This window comes from Pan troglodytes, chromosome 11, assembly GCF_028858775.2.
Source record: "Pan troglodytes isolate AG18354 chromosome 11, NHGRI_mPanTro3-v2.0_pri, whole genome shotgun sequence".
Lineage (NCBI taxonomy): Eukaryota > Metazoa > Chordata > Mammalia > Primates > Hominidae > Pan > Pan troglodytes.
The window spans coordinates 41,185,515-41,200,421 of record NC_072409.2 but is presented as its reverse complement, the minus strand read 5'-3'; the positions used below and the strand labels follow the sequence as shown (position 1 = coordinate 41,200,421).

At 51.2% G+C, this 14,907-nt stretch overlaps 1 protein-coding gene across 23 annotated transcripts in view; it reads left to right on the top strand.

The window, feature by feature from the left end:
- Nucleotides 1-14,907, top strand: part of CCDC180 (coiled-coil domain containing 180) — an 84,000-nt gene that overhangs the window by 18,053 nt on the left and 51,040 nt on the right. For 15 of the 23 annotated variants that reach the window (XM_520133.7, XM_063788485.1, XM_063788483.1 and 12 more), the window contains 11 exons: nucleotides 1,365-1,453; nucleotides 2,503-2,612; nucleotides 3,661-3,789; nucleotides 3,886-3,996; nucleotides 4,119-4,214; nucleotides 6,334-6,497; nucleotides 7,729-7,848; nucleotides 9,370-9,449; nucleotides 12,077-12,165; nucleotides 13,025-13,147; nucleotides 14,263-14,436. In XM_520133.7, coding sequence (XP_520133.3) covers nucleotides 1,365-1,453; nucleotides 2,503-2,612; nucleotides 3,661-3,789; nucleotides 3,886-3,996; nucleotides 4,119-4,214; nucleotides 6,334-6,497; nucleotides 7,729-7,848; nucleotides 9,370-9,449; nucleotides 12,077-12,165; nucleotides 13,025-13,147; nucleotides 14,263-14,436 — 1,285 coding nt within the window. The remainder of the gene's footprint in view (nucleotides 1-1,364; nucleotides 1,454-2,502; nucleotides 2,613-3,660; nucleotides 3,790-3,885; nucleotides 3,997-4,118; nucleotides 4,215-6,333; nucleotides 6,498-7,728; nucleotides 7,849-9,369; nucleotides 9,450-12,076; nucleotides 12,166-13,024; nucleotides 13,148-14,262; nucleotides 14,437-14,907) is intronic. The other 8 variants (XM_063788487.1, XM_063788486.1, XM_063788480.1 and 5 more) reach the window with 3 other exon arrangements.

Below are 14,907 nucleotides of genomic sequence, written 5' to 3'. Positions count from 1 at the left end.
TCCCAGGAAAGCCACCCCTAAAACTCCTGACCCTCATGCTCTGAACTCCCAACAGATAGAAAAATCCACTGGCCCACCCAAGCCCAGACTTGAGGTCAGTGTTCTCTAGCCCATATCACCCTGCCTGATGCCCCAGGTGGGCATCCAGGGTTACAGGCAGCCTGATGTCCCAGGTGGGAATCTAGAGGAACTACACATAGGGCCCAGCTCCCTCTAGACACTCTGCAGGGCTAGCAGAGGCCAGACTGGGCTGAACACATGAGTGGCAGAGCCAGGGCACCCTGTCTCCCTCAGGCGTCAAAGCAAAGGGTGCAGGTGTTTGAAGATTCGGCCAGCCAAGGCCAGTCCACCTATGTGCTCATCACCCAGGGCAGACTCCTGGGTGGGTGGATACCAGCCCAGGCCAGGGGGTAAATCACCACTGGTATAAACCAAGCCCCAAGTCCCTGGAGCAAGTGACCAAGAAGCTGGAGTTGACAGCAGGTGTCATCATCTCAGCTCCTACAGGGCTGCCTTGGTCCAGGGGCATTTAGAATGACAAGGTTTGAAAGACCTGTCTCTAGAAGATTGGCCTGGGCCCCATCAGCTGCAGCCCAGGCCCAGCAGCTTCCTCCCTGCTAGGTCTGCATGAGGGCTAAATGAGAAGTTGACTGGAAAGTATTGGACATATGGGGGGCCCAAGGAATAGCAGCGGTTGCTGGGAGCTGCGGGATTTCTATGGTGCTTGCCCCATGGACAGGGCATTCACAGATGCCAGTTCCAAAGCTGATGTCACGTCCACCCTGCTGGTCCTCCCTGTTGAAATAGTTCCTCCTGAAACCCCAGCTCTCTCCTCCCTCACCCAAATTCCATGGGCCTTAGTGTCACAAGGATTGATCTTGGAGTGTCCTCTCTGTTGCATTCTGTGGTTCCTATAAGCCCCATCCCCCTTTCTGGAAAATGAGGTTACCTCAAGTACGTCATAGGATGGGCTGCTGAAGGAGCAAATGAGGATGCATGCCAAGAGCTAGCATGATTTGGCTTCACTGGGCTGCTCGTACCCCTTCTGATCCTCAGTTTCCCCAGGTGGGAAGTGGCTCAGGCTCATCATCCACACTTGACCACCAGAGCCAGAGCAGGCTCCTTGAGGGCAGGGACCCAACCTCTCACCTAGGGACCCACGGTGTCTGTTGTCAGGGAACCCCAGGCGGCATTTGTTGGGAGCCTGGGCACTGCCTTAGGGCTCTCTGGAATTGGGGTGTGCCTGGTCCATTGCTGCTGCCCACAGTCCCTCTGGAGAACCACCCCTTGGTGCCCTTATGTGCCAGAGCTGCCATGGATGGCATCAGGAGCTGGGACTTCACTCTTCTCTGCTTGTGTCTCAGGGAAAAGGAAAGAGCCAAGAGGGAAAAAGCCCAAGAGAGTGAGAACACCATCGCTGCCCGAGAAGTGCGGGGTCTCATGGATACTATAGGTGAGCCTCCATTCAGCCTCAAGGCAGGCCTGTCCTGGGCCAGGGCGAGACCTGGGCAGGAGGTGGGGACGTCTCCTGGCAACTCCTCTGAGGAAGGCCCTGAGCTCCCACTGTGTTCCTCGGCTCAGCCACCCAGAGGGCATTTTCCCTGAGCATCTCAGCCAAGAGTCCTCACCTGTGCAGAGAGCTGGGGGAGGAGGGGAGCCGCCTGCATGGAGGGCAGTTACTGATGCAAAACAGGTGATTAAAGGATGCCACTCGTTTTCTTGCAGGTTCCCAACAGTATTTCTCATCTGCATTTTCTTCCTTCCTACTACATTGTCCTAGTTTGACCTTATCCTAATATAGAAACCTTTTTTCTTTATGATTAAAAAAGTAATACACGCTCACTGAAGAAAAACAAAGGAAGGAGAGAAAGAGAAAGTAAAACCTTCCCCTTCACCATGACACCTGTTCTTCTCCAAAGAGAGTCACCAGCCCCCACCCCAACCCACCCCCGGTTAACCCACGTGGCATCCGGCTTTCCAGCTGGATAAAGGGGACAGCAGAGCTTGTGGCAGGAGCACAGACCTGGAAGCAAGTGGCCCAGATCCCTGCTCAGCTGCTGGCCAACTTGGTTCTACAACCCCCCATGACTGAGTTTCCTCACGTGTGAAACGAGGCTAGGAATGGAAGCCACCTCTTGGCCTCAGCATGAAGACTAGCTGAGTTTGAACAATACCTACTATGCAGGAAGTGCTATGGAAGGAAGTGTTGGCAGTTATCATTTCTATATGTATTTGCTTCCATATAACTTTTTTAAAAAAAACATTCTGTGCATACTATTTTGGAACTTTTTCAGCTCTTAACTGTATATCTGAGGCCTCGGTCCCTCTAGCCCTCATGAATCACTGTCGTCTTTTCTCTTTTTCCTTAAGCCTCTGCCACCCTGACCTGGCTCTGGGGTCTACCTTCTGAGCCAGGCCTCGGTATGCAGGGGCTGTCTGCCTGTGCTGCCTTTTCCTGAGAGCTCTGAAGGCAGCCTCATCACCTCTGTTGTTGCTCCGCAGTTCCTGAGAAGATAAGCACCAGCACCTTTCAAAGGCGAGCAGAACACAAGAGGAGGAGCTACGAGAGCGCTCTGGCCAGCTTTCAGGAGGAGATTGCGCAGGTGGGAAAGGTGAGAATCCTCCCTCTCCCTTCCCTTCCCTTCCTGTGCCATTTCCAAAGGTGGGTGTGTCATGGCTCCCAGCCTCCCTCCCCCTCTCCAGCAGAGAGGTCCTCAGGGGCTCACAGAGCCTTAGACGACATGGAACCCTCTCTGAGTGCCTGAGTGGCTTGTTATGAGTGTTTGTGGGCACAGGTCCCCATAGTTCTTGGAAAAGCCCTACAGGTCATGTGCTGTTGTTACCCCTTTTGCAGTGAGGCCCAGAGAGTCTCACCTGACTTGGTGCATAAGGGCCCAAGTCAGAACTTCCCTCCAGGTCTGACACCAAAGCCTAGCCTTCAGCCTCCCTGCTCAGTCCTTCTGATGAAGGGCAGAATGGCACACCCCTTGCTGATGGCCCAGTTCTGCTGGGCTCTTATGGACTGCCCCCCATTCAGCTCTCATTCCTCTCCAGAGACCTCATCTCTACACACACTGGTGTCTGGAATGTTCCCTAAACGAGACCAGCCTTTGCCCTTCTGGATTGCCCTGAGCCCCAGATTTCCATTTGTCCCCTTCTCCCTGAGTCTTTTCTGACCTGTGTTGTCCTGCCTTGGATTCCTGGAGCTGGCTCTGTGCCCAAAGCACCAAGAACAGGCTCTCCAGCCGTGTTTCTTCATACGTCCCAACTAGATGCCAGGTCTGCTTTCACCCTTGAGCTCTGTGGCTTTGGTGAAGCCATCTACCTGAGCCTCAGTTTCCTCATCTGAAGTAAACCTGGCATTCTTTCATTTGGCCACGTCTTTAATGAATATTTGTTGAGCGCCAACCGTAGGCTAGGCCCGATGTCAGCAGCCAATTCAAAGACTGTGATGAGGATCAAATGAGCCAAGAAGGAGGGCTCAGCGCAGAGCGTGTGGCGTGGTTGTGAGCTGACTAGTGAGCCTCAACTCGTTAGGTCTAGGCAATGATCATCATTTTTGAGATAGAACCATGCCTGGCACTTCCCCCATGACAGGGAAGGCTCCCTCCTTCCCAGGGGTGCTGATGCCTTGGCCATCATCCCCCTGGCCTGTTACAGGAAATGGAACCTCTCATCGTGGACACAGGGGGACTTTTTTTGAAGAAGCTGACTGAGTCTGATGAAGAAATGAACCGTCTCTTCCTAAAGGTGGAAAATGACACCAACCTTGAGGACTACACCATCCAAGTAGGGGTCCCTTCGTGGCTGGGCCTGCCCCACCCAGGTCCTGCTTCTTCCCTGCCTCCCACCAGCTCCTAGCCTGACCCAAACTTCTCTGCGTAGGCCCTGCTGGAGCTGTGGGATAAGGTGGCCGGGCGGTTACTGCTCCGGAAGCAGGAGATTAAGGAGCTGGATGAGGCCCTGCACTCGGTGGAGTTCTCCCGAGCCGATAAAGTAAGTCGGCTGCAGGTGGGCTGTGTGGTGACTGTCACTTGCCGAGTTTATTAGGCATCCTTCTATTTCCTTTTAGTTCTCCAGGAAATGAGCCACTAAGTATGGTGCCTTGTCATTTCTAGCTAAAAAGCGTGTTGAAGAAATATGCAGAAGTCATAGAGAAAACTTCCTACCTCATGCGGCCCGACGTGTACAGGCTGATAAATGAAGAAGCCATGGTGAGTGGTTTTCCTGTGCAGGGATCAGCCCATGGGAGAAGGGGCAGGACCAGGAACCCAGGGCACCCCGAGCCTGGTGTCTGGTGTCTCAGGAATGGTGGGCTTCTCATCTATAACGTTTCTAAGGGGCTCAGGTGGGCCTCTGAGGTAGAGAAGCAGAGTCCTTGCTATTGTAGTCCTTGCTATCTCTCTTTTCAATAGAGATCTTTCTAAAGTACATTTCATATTTCCCTGACATCTTGAACCAGGCACACCTAATATAGGGCTATCGTCTGGAGCGCTGATGATGTTAATGAGCACCTACTAGGTCATGTCTCAGCAACTGTGTGCAATGCAATAGGCGCTATACTATGGAGTCATCGGGGGGCTACGGTGGTCTCAGGGTGGTTTCCACCTTCATGAGTGATCTGCTCTGCCTGCTATGTCTGGCTTTTCTGCCTCTTCTTGCCTCTCTTCCTACCAGTGGTCTGTGCCCGTTGCTGAGCCTGCCTCTTGGCTCTGTCCCCACTGCTTTCCCCTGTCCATGCCCCCAGCACCCCTCTCCACAGCTGCTTTCCTTGGGGTGGAAAACACAAAATTCAAGGTTGTTCATGATGTCTCCAAGGTCAGAGCAAAGTCTTAACTCCTCTGCTGCTAGAGAGGACTCCTCTTTTGGCTGCCCAAAGGCACACTGTGGGTTTCCTGGTCTTGTGCAGTGAGCTGAGCTTGCTGGAAAAGGGGCCTCCTGGCAGCACAGTAGGCTGAAAAGAGGACAGTGTTCGGAATCACAGATGGGTCCAGCCCATGTCAGCTCCATGGCGACCCAGATAAAGCACAGGCAAGGAGTGAGCACAGACCTTTTTCACTGCCCAGATGTGGAAGCTTCTGAAATGACTCAGCCCCTGAGCCTGGAGCTTGCTGCGTCGTAAAATGAAGATAATAGAGATGTTCCTCCACTTACGATAGGGTCACATCCCAGTATACTCATCATAAGTAGAAAATGTAGAAAGTCAAAAATGCATTTAACACCTTCATAAACCCATCATAAAGTTGAAAAATCATGTCAAGCCATCGTAAGTCGGGGACTGCCTGTAATACCTGTCAGTACTTGTTGGGAGGATAATAAAAGAGGGTCCAGCTGTGGTAGCTGTCTTCTGAGATCAGCGAGGGCTCCTAAGTTGTGCACGTTTTATCCAATAGGAGAGTCAAGGATTTCAGTGTCCCGGATGTGTTTCACTGCTTCCCTTCCTTGTGCTTCTACTCATTATTACAACTTGCATTTGCTACTTGTTCTACCTGCATTTTTCTCATTTATTTTCACAAAATCCCTATGCTATAAATAGCATGAACCCCATCTTACGGCTGTGGATCTGTAGGTTGAGGAAATACTTGCCAGTGCCACCCAGCTAGGAAGTACAGCTAAATCAAGCCTCAGGCTCCACTGAAAAGCATTACTGGAATTTCTAGTCTCTGAGCTTGGCAGGGTTCTCACCCACTGCCCCAGCATACTGCCGCCTCCCTGGAGGGCTTTGGGAAATGTGTGGAGGCATTTGGGGCCAGGGAGGATGGGGGAAGTTACTCTCATCTAAGCAGGGGCAAGTATGCTAAACGGCAAAACAGTGCCATGCAATGGAGGATCATCCCACGCCCATGCCAGGGGTGCCCAGGTGAGAAGCCATGGGAGGACTGCTGAAGAATGTTCTAGCTCTGGCCTCATTTTGCCATTGGGTCTCGGTTCTCCTAACAACCATATGTGGCTCGTCCCTGATGGCACGAGCACTCTGCTTTTGGAAGAAATTTATAAAAAAGAGTAAACACTTAGAGCTCACTGAGTGCCTGCCTCCTTTCACCTTCTTTAACAAACCATCTGAAGTGACCTTGGAGCTGAGCTGAAGCTCATGCAGTCAGGGTCTGTGGTTAAGCCTTCAAGGAAGACCCTTGTCCATGGCTACTTAGTGCCAGGAAGCTTCATCGAGTGCCCACTGACCCCTCAGTCCCCTTCAGGCCCTGCAACCACCCCACTTGGCCCTCACCCTGCACCTCCCCTCTCCAGCCTCCCACTGCTCCTTTCTAACTGAGCCTTGCCCTGACCCGAGAGAGACCCTGCCCTGTCTAGAGCCCTGCCCATCTGTGACCACAGGTCATGAACTATGCCCTGCTGGGCAACCGGAAGGCTCTCGCCCAGCTGTTTGTCAACCTGATGGAGTCCACCCTGCAGCAGGAGCTGGACAGCCGCCACCGCTGGCAAGGCTTGGTGGACACCTGGAAGGCTCTCAAGAAGGAGGCCCTGCTGCAGAGTTTCAGGTCAGTGCCGCCCACGCAGCTCCTTCTCCAGCCCACCAGGGGCTGGCAAAGGGTAGGGGCGGCATTCTCCCTCACTTTTTGCCATTGCTTAAAAATGCTGCTGTTTCTCTCTGCTCTTTTTAAAGTTAGAAATAGTTAAAGGTATAAAGAATAAATTAAAAATCACCACTAATCTCTCCCCACAGTGAGAAGCACAGCAAATATTTTGGTATATTTTCTCCCAGGCTCTTTTAGATCCATACAGTATATGCAGTTTCATATTTTATTCATGAACCTTGCTTCATGACCATTCGCTGAGCTCCATACAGCTGGAAAACATTCATCCAATTATCTGTATAATTTCCACTCTTTATTATCACTCATAACCCTGTGGACACTGGGCCTGAACAAGTGGCCATCCTTCAGGCAAACACTTCCCACTCTTGGGGAGCGTGTTTCCTCCCTCCCATGGGAGGAGGTGTGAAGAGAGGTCCCTTGTCCATGCTTCTTCTGCCAAGTGTCACTTTTGCTGTGGATGAAGGAAAAGTGTACCAAGGCCTACCTCCATCTTGCCTTTCCATGTGACCTTGACCAAGCCCTTGAACATTCAGAATCTGTCTCTTCCTATGCAAAACAGGCATCCTAATGGACCTGTGACAGAGTTTCAGTCATCCAACCAGATACTGCATGGAAAGTGCCTATCTGGGCCTGGCACCTGGAAGCTGTTATAAATGCCAAACATCATCAACAGTGATAGCAATGGCTGCCGTTTACTGGGCATTTCCCATGAGCCAAGCACAGTGCTAGGGGGCTTGCTTGCATCATTTTACTGAGTGCCCACAAGTGCCAACGAGAAAGGCACTATCATGAGTTCCATTTTACAGAAGAAGAAACTGAGGCTCAGAGTAGGAGAAGGACTTGACCAAAGTTACAGAGCAGGCAGGCGGTGGTCAGGACTCCATCAAATATGAGCCTGCTGGTCTCATGCTGTTGGTGCCAGAGCTCCATTGACCTGACGATCCCTCCATTCTTTCCTCCATTCCTCTGTCCCCGCTTTCTCCCACCCACCCTCTGTCCCTCCTTTCTTTAGGGTCCTAGAGAAGAGGCAAAGCCTGGGGAGGAAGGGGCTGGGGGTGGTGTTAGGGAAGGAGTGCTGGGGCTCTGAATGCTGTCACCATGGTTCTCTTTCCCTCTCTCACTCCTGCCCTGCTCCTCCTCTCCCCTTTATGGTGCCAACATGTCTGGCCACCAGTGAGTTCATGGCCAGTGAGAGTATCCATACTCCCCCGGCTGTGACGAAGGAGCTAGAGGTCATGCTGAAGACCCAGAACGTCCTGCAGCAAAGGCGGCTGAAGCACCTCTGCACCATCTGGTATGGGCAGGAGGGGCGGCCCAGGAGGGGTGCTTCTTGGGGTGCAGTGAGGGAGGCAGAAGTGGCCTGCAGTCTGTAGACTAAGCAGACCAACTCCCAGCTCTCTGGCCCTGGGCTGGCCACCTGGACCATTTCAGCCCCACTCACAAGAAAGGCCATGGCCCATGTGCTGCAGGAAGAAACTTAGTGTAGCTGCCAAGCAACTTGAAAGAAACAATGAACGGGGGTGAGGAAGGAGCAGGCACAGATCAGAGCACGCAGGAACTGTGGCCAGGTGGAGGGATTTGGACCTTTTTCTGAGGGCACTGGGGAGCAGAGTGGCTCCATGAGCTTTGCAGTTTGGAGGTATGTGTCAGAGGCATCTGACACTGGAGGCTGGAGGCACCTGTCAGAGGCTGTGGACACTCTCCTCAGATGTGGGTCCAACCAGCCCTGATTTCAATTTCATAAGAAAGCTATTCAGTGGGGTGCCCACTGAGTGTTCTAGATCCAGCTGGCCAGCCCAGGGCCAGAGAGCTGAGAGTTGGCCTGCTTAGTCTGAAGGTGAGGTGGGGGGAAGAAGCACATTAGGAAAAATAGCTAATGCATGCTGGGCTTAATACCTAGGTGATGGGTTAATAGGTACAGCAAATCACCATGGCACACATTACCTATGTAACAAACCTGCACATCCTGCACATGTACCCTGGAACTTAAAATAAAAATAAAAATTTAAAAAAGAATTCGGTGTCCTTTTTTTAACTTTTATTTTAGATTCAGGGGTACATGTGCAGGTTTGTTATATAGGTAAATCACGTGTTGTGGGGTTTTGGTGTACAGATTATTCTGTCACCCAGGTAATAAGCATAGTACAAGATAGGTAGTTTCTCCATCCTCTCCCTCCTTCCACCCTCCACCCTCAAGTAGGCCCCAGTGTCTGTTTTCTTCTTTATGCCCATATGTATTCAAAGTTTAGCTCCCACTTGTGAGAAGCTGTGGTATTTGGTTTCCTGTTCCTGTGTTAGTTCATGTAGGATAACGGCCTCCAGCTCCATCCATGCTGCTGCGAAGGCCATGATCTCATTCTTTTTTTATGACACTATTTTTAATGACTTCAGAAGAGGATTTGCTGTACTTAGTTTTCTACTGTTGATGTGAAGGTTTTTAAATCATCGTGTGTGTTTATGAACAGCATTGTTAAGTGAACATCTTAATACATAAACTTTATGTGCATTCTATAATGCCATCTCAGATTAAGTCCCAGAAGGAGGCTTCCTTGGTCAAGGGATGTGAACAGTTTTTCCCCTGGAAAAATTATGTTCTTTTCTTTTCTAAGTAACAAATTCGTTACTTAGAATTTGTTAATTAAAAGACCTTTCAGCCAGGTCATGTTTTGGCACCAGGAAATCCCCAGCAGTTCCCTTTGTTCTTCAGTGTTTAAATCCATGATTTTCTGGAGCTATGTTCCTTGAAGATGCTACCCATTTTGGTGAGTAAACGGTTTGTTCCTGTGTGGCTTACTTGCCGTATCTTCCTTCCCAGTGACCTCCTGCCCCCCAATTACAGCAAAACTCAGCTGACTGAGTGGCATTCTTCCCTCAACTCCCTGAACAAGGAGCTAGGTGAGTGACGTCTGCAGGACTCCACCTGCATTTCTCCAGAACTGTTTAAGCAGTTGCTTTGCTGAAGCTCAGCCAAATGAGTGGCGCCGCCATCATGGGGAGGAGGGATGGGGGTGTGGCGGGAAAAGTGAGCTCTGAGGGCTCAAAAGGCCCCCCTCCCTTCTAAGGCCTCCCCTCCTCAGTGCCCAGCCTGCAGCTACACTAGCCGCACCCTATGACCCCTGACCCCTGACCCAAGCATGGAGACAGAGAGATGGCTCTGATACCCTCTTTGAGGAAGGCTCAGAGGCATGCCCCAAGAGTGTGAGGTGGAGCACATAGTATTGATGCCCAGCTCTGCTCCTCCCAGGCTGTGTGACCTTGGGAAAATTAGGGCCTCTGGTAGCCTCAATGTCCTCCTCTGTAAAATAGGGATGGCAAGAGGAGTAATAATGGTCCCTACTTGTGGGGTGGATGTCCAGTGGTAGTCCAGTGCCTGGCTTACACAGAGAATCCTCAATCACAAATGGTGATGTTTCAAAATGCTCTATAATAAGGGCAGTCAGGCTGTAGCCTGTGTGCTGACTGCTGGTTTTGGAACTAAGTGTTGTTAGACCCCCAACTGCCTCGTTTGTTGATGTATTGTGTGGCTGCTTTCACTGTAAATGGCAGAGATGAAAGCAGATAGCCCCTGACTTAGGATGGTTCAACTTGGGACTTTTCGACTTCATGGTAGTGTGAAAGTGATACACATTCAGCAGAAACTGTACTTCAGATTTTGAATTTTGCTCTTTTTCTGGGGGCTATGGTGCCTGGATACGTGGTGTGATACTCCCTGGCAATGCTGGGCAACGGTGACAAGCTGCAGCTCCCAGTCAGCCCCCCAAGATCATGAGGGTAAACAAGTGTACTCTGTTGCCAGATGATTTTGCCGAACTGTAGGCTAATGTATGTTTTCTGAGCACATTTAAGGTAGACTAGGCTAAGCCATGATGTTTGGTAGGTTAGGTATATTAAATGCATTTTCAACTGAAGATATTTTCAGCTTATGGTGGATTTATTGGGACATAACCCCATTGTAAATAAAGGAACATCTGTAGTTACAACTGAGACTGTATGAGGTTTGCCACGACTTGCTCTAGAAGATATGTAAAAAGTTTTTCATCTCCTTAGAGGATAACAGCAATCTAGTGAGGTCGGTGGTGTCATTGTCCTCTTGTAGTAAGAGAAGGGTTTAGTGGCACAGAGAGGTGAAGTATCCTGCCCAAGGTCACACAGCCAATGAAGTGTCACAGCTAGACTTAGCCTGGGTACTTTGGCTAGTAGTACCTGCCATTGCTTCTAGGGCTCTCAGGTTTATAATACTAAGAGTGTTTCTGTATGAGCCACAGGACCCTAAATAATAGCAATGGCTGCCATTCATTCAGTGCCTCCTACAGACAGGCATTGTGCTGGGCCCTGGCATTCAGTAGCTGGCTCTGCCCTCGGGCACTTCCAGTCCAGAGCAGAAGTCAGAACAAGTAGAGAATGAACAGGTCCCCAGCCATGGGAGCCACAGTTAGGGACACAGCTGGTTCAGGATCGTGGAAACATTGACAAGGAAGTATCAAGGAAGTGGTTGAGAACTGCAAGGGAGGTTAAAGTCAGCCAGGCCAAGAGGGAGGAGGCATTCCAAGCAGGGATACAGTGTACAGGGCCCCGGAGGCAAGACAGGGCTGGGGCCTTTGGAAACAGGGAGGGGAGGCTGGAAGATGCAAAGCAGCTGGACTCTGCTGGCCACGTGGGCTGCATGTGGAAGTCTGGGCTTTATCCTGAGGGCAGTGGGAACTCAGTGGAAGGTTCTGAGCTGGGGGTGATGATGTCAGGGGGCGCAAATGGCCCAGAGGGATGCAGTAGTGGAAGCAGGGGGACCTGGGAGAGCCCATCACAGTGGCCTCACGGAAGGGTGTGGATACCTTGGCCTAGGAACTAGCCCTGGGGACAGGAAGAAGCAGATTTAGAGCTTCTTTTCATCAGTTCTAGCATCTGTCAACCCTCCCAGGTATCCTAAATCTATACTTAGCTGCCATCCCCCTGCCCTCCTCCCCAGCCCTGGACAAAGAACAACCACCACAAAATCTCTGTGTGGTCTTTCAGTTTCTAGAAATTGCCAGCAGCACTAAACCAGAGTTGCTTATCCTAGACATCAGAGTCACACTGAGTTTATTATAAGCTGGGAAACTGAAGGGAGGAGAAATAGAGAAAATAAATAAAAAAGCAAGCTTCTGTGCATTCTGCTAGTGCATTCCGTTTTTCAGGGATGAACCACAGATAGGATCAGTAAATGCTCATTGATCTCCACTCTCATTACTGGTTTACAACTTGGTGCAGTTTCCCAAAAGGAATTTCACCAGCCCTGAAACCGAGTCAAGAGTTAGGGCCAGAATGGATTCAGAACAGATAACGACAAGCTCTTCATTTGATATCCTTATCTTGGGATGTCAGGAACTTTGTAAGGGGACACCAGCCCCTGATCTCAATCGGGACCACTGATCTTCACCTAAATAAATGTTGCTGTGGAGGCATTTTGCTCCTTTGCAAAGGGGACACTCCCCTTTCTAATCTTCTCTTCCTTCTGGACTGATTTGCTTTGTTTTTTGCCCATGGAGACACCTACCACGTGGACTGCATGATGCGGATCCGCCTGCTGTATGAGAAGACGTGGCAGGAGTGCCTGATGCATGTGCAGAATTGTAAGGTGGGCACCCTTCCTGCAGGCCTGAGAAGAGGAATCCTGGGCAGGACCTGAAGTGCCTTCCCTGGCCCCATACCCACTGCCTTCCCTTCCCCAGCTATGTCCCCACTTCACACCCACACACCCTTTAGCCTCCATCCAAGCTTTTCTTCCTCATGGAAGAAAATGGCATGGCTTCATAGCCCCAGTGCCTGGTGCTCACTGGTCTCTGGGCATTCTGAAGCTGTTCCTTCTGCCCAGATCCCCTCCCCAGCTATCCCTGCCATCTCTCAGGTTTTAACCCATCACCTCCTCCAGGAAGCCCATGTAAGATGAAGTGTGTGCTCTCAGATCACCTCAGACTTCACCCTTGACTCTCTGTCATACACAGCACTGGGCGTTGTTTATGAATGGAGGTTGTGTCCTGGGGGTTATTGCAATGCGCCCCCTTCATAGATAGGCCTGGCCCCACTTTCCCCTCCACCCTGCCCACTGCATAACAGAGTGAGACAGTAAACTCGTTCCCAAACCCAAGCACGACTGTGACTTGTTCTCTGGGTTAGGGGAACTATTGAGTCAGAATGTCCCTTCCTGCCTCCTTGGTAAGACTGTAAGCGATGCCCCCACCCCCAAAGCTTAACTGTTGTGAAGCATGTTCGGCTGAGAGCACCACTTGGGGAGCCTCCCGAGAGCTCCTGCATGCCTCTCCAGCCAGCTTGTGCCTGGCCCTCCAGACCCTCAGGGGAACAGAATTCATGGGGTGCAGGGCCCTTCACCTGGAGCTCAGGTCTGACTTGTGCAACGCTGAGGCCTGTAGGATGCAGTTGATGCCTGTGGGGACCTCAGTCCTAAGCCAGGCTCTGCCTTGTCCCACACACTCCAGAAGCAGCTGCTGGACTGGAAAGCCTTCACTGAGGAGGAGGCAGAGACCCTGGTGAACCAGTTCTTCTTCCAGATGGTGGGAGCGCTCCAGGGCAAAGTGGAGGAGGACCTGGAGCTCTTGGACGTGCGTGCTGGGGACTATTCCACTGGGGAGCTGAGGTGGGGTTGGGGGTCCCCGGGGGTGCTGGGCTGTAGGGAGAGTCCAAGAACTCCAACTTGCATGTTCCTAGTGTGTCCACTCACCCTTGTCAGCCCCTCTCAGAGTAGCCCACTTACGCTGGCCACTCCAAGCTCACTCACCGGACTCCTCCCAGCCACCCACTGACATGGGTGCTGCACAGAATTCCATGCCATGAGCACTCCCTGGCCATTGTTGACCCTGGGCACTGAAGGGCTGTGGAGGCACAATAAGCCCCCAGCCCAAGATACGTGTTATCTTGAACCAGGGTTGGCTCATGTTTTCTGTGAAGGGCCAGATGGTGACTATTTTGGGCTCTGTGGGCCATCAGGTCTCTGACGCACCTTGTCAGCTCCACCAGTGCCACACAAAAGCAGCCCTAGGCCATGCAGAAACAAATGGCATGGCTGTGTTCCAATAACTATTGATGGACACTGAAATTGGAATTGTATGTAATTTTCATCTCATTAAATATCTTCTTTTGATTATTTTCCAGCCATTTTAAAACTGGAATATCTGTGTGTAGCTCACAGGACCAAACAAAAACAGGTGGAGGGCCAAATTTAGTCTACAGGTGGCAGCTTGCCCACCCCTGGCCCAGATGAGGGCATAAGACACGTACATTTTTTTAAAAGGTGGGTGGTGTGGAGGATTTCACAGCAGGTGTGGTGTTTGGCCCAGATGCCATGAGTGAGGGAACTCCACAGAAGGAAAGATGCCCAGGCCAGTGTTGCTGTGGCCTCCTGAGTGCCCAGCCTGGTTTTTAGGAATGGCCCAAACTCCATCTTCTTCCTGTCAGAGACTTTTGTGGAGCACAGGATATGTCTAGAGATGGGACTTGAGGGTCAGCAAGACCAAGGGCAGGGCCTTGGGCAGACCTGAAACGCTGCGCTAGGGAGGGAGGACCAAGAGCACAGGTGTGGCCTAGAAGTTGACCTTGAGGGATGGTGTCTGGGCAATACTGTTCAGTCGTTAGAGACAGGGGGTCCCACAGGTGGGCCCTCTTCTTGGCCCTGGGACTGTCAGCCCTTAAGTCCCTTCTCTGGGCTCTGCCACTGCAGAAATCCTTCGAGACTCTGGCAGATCAGACAGAGTGGCAGAGTTCGCACCTCTTCAAGTATTTCCAGGAGGCGGTACAACTGTGGGAGGCACACCAGAGCGAGCTGTTGGTGCAGGAGCTGGAGCTGGAGAAGAGGATGGAGCAGCACCGGCAGAAGCACAGCCTGGAGAGCCAGGTGAGACCCACACCCGGGGCTCCATGTTTCACACCACAAACAGCAATGAACTCAAACAGATCCTTGACCCAAATGGAGAACCTTAAGCTATGAAATTTGTGCAGATGGGGACATTGAGGCTCACGTTGGTCATGGGATCAGATGGGAGTAGCAGAAATCTCCTGGAACCAAATGTGTCTCTAAGAGCGTGCATGAGAGACAGACAGATGGTTCAAGTGAGGAGACGATTAAAGGATGGTATCACGAATCACACACTTCATTGCCATTGAAAGAGAATTTTTTCATAGGTTCACAATGCTTAAAGAGGGGGAGAATAACATGAACCAACCTCAAAAGGAATACATCCACAGGGAGTAGACAAGGTACTTTAGGCACATTGTGAGCTGCAAAGCTATTAAAGTCTAGTTGTTCAATAAGGATGGATGCAGGCTTCCATGGGAAGTCTAATAAAAGCTTCAGGTGTGCCTTTCT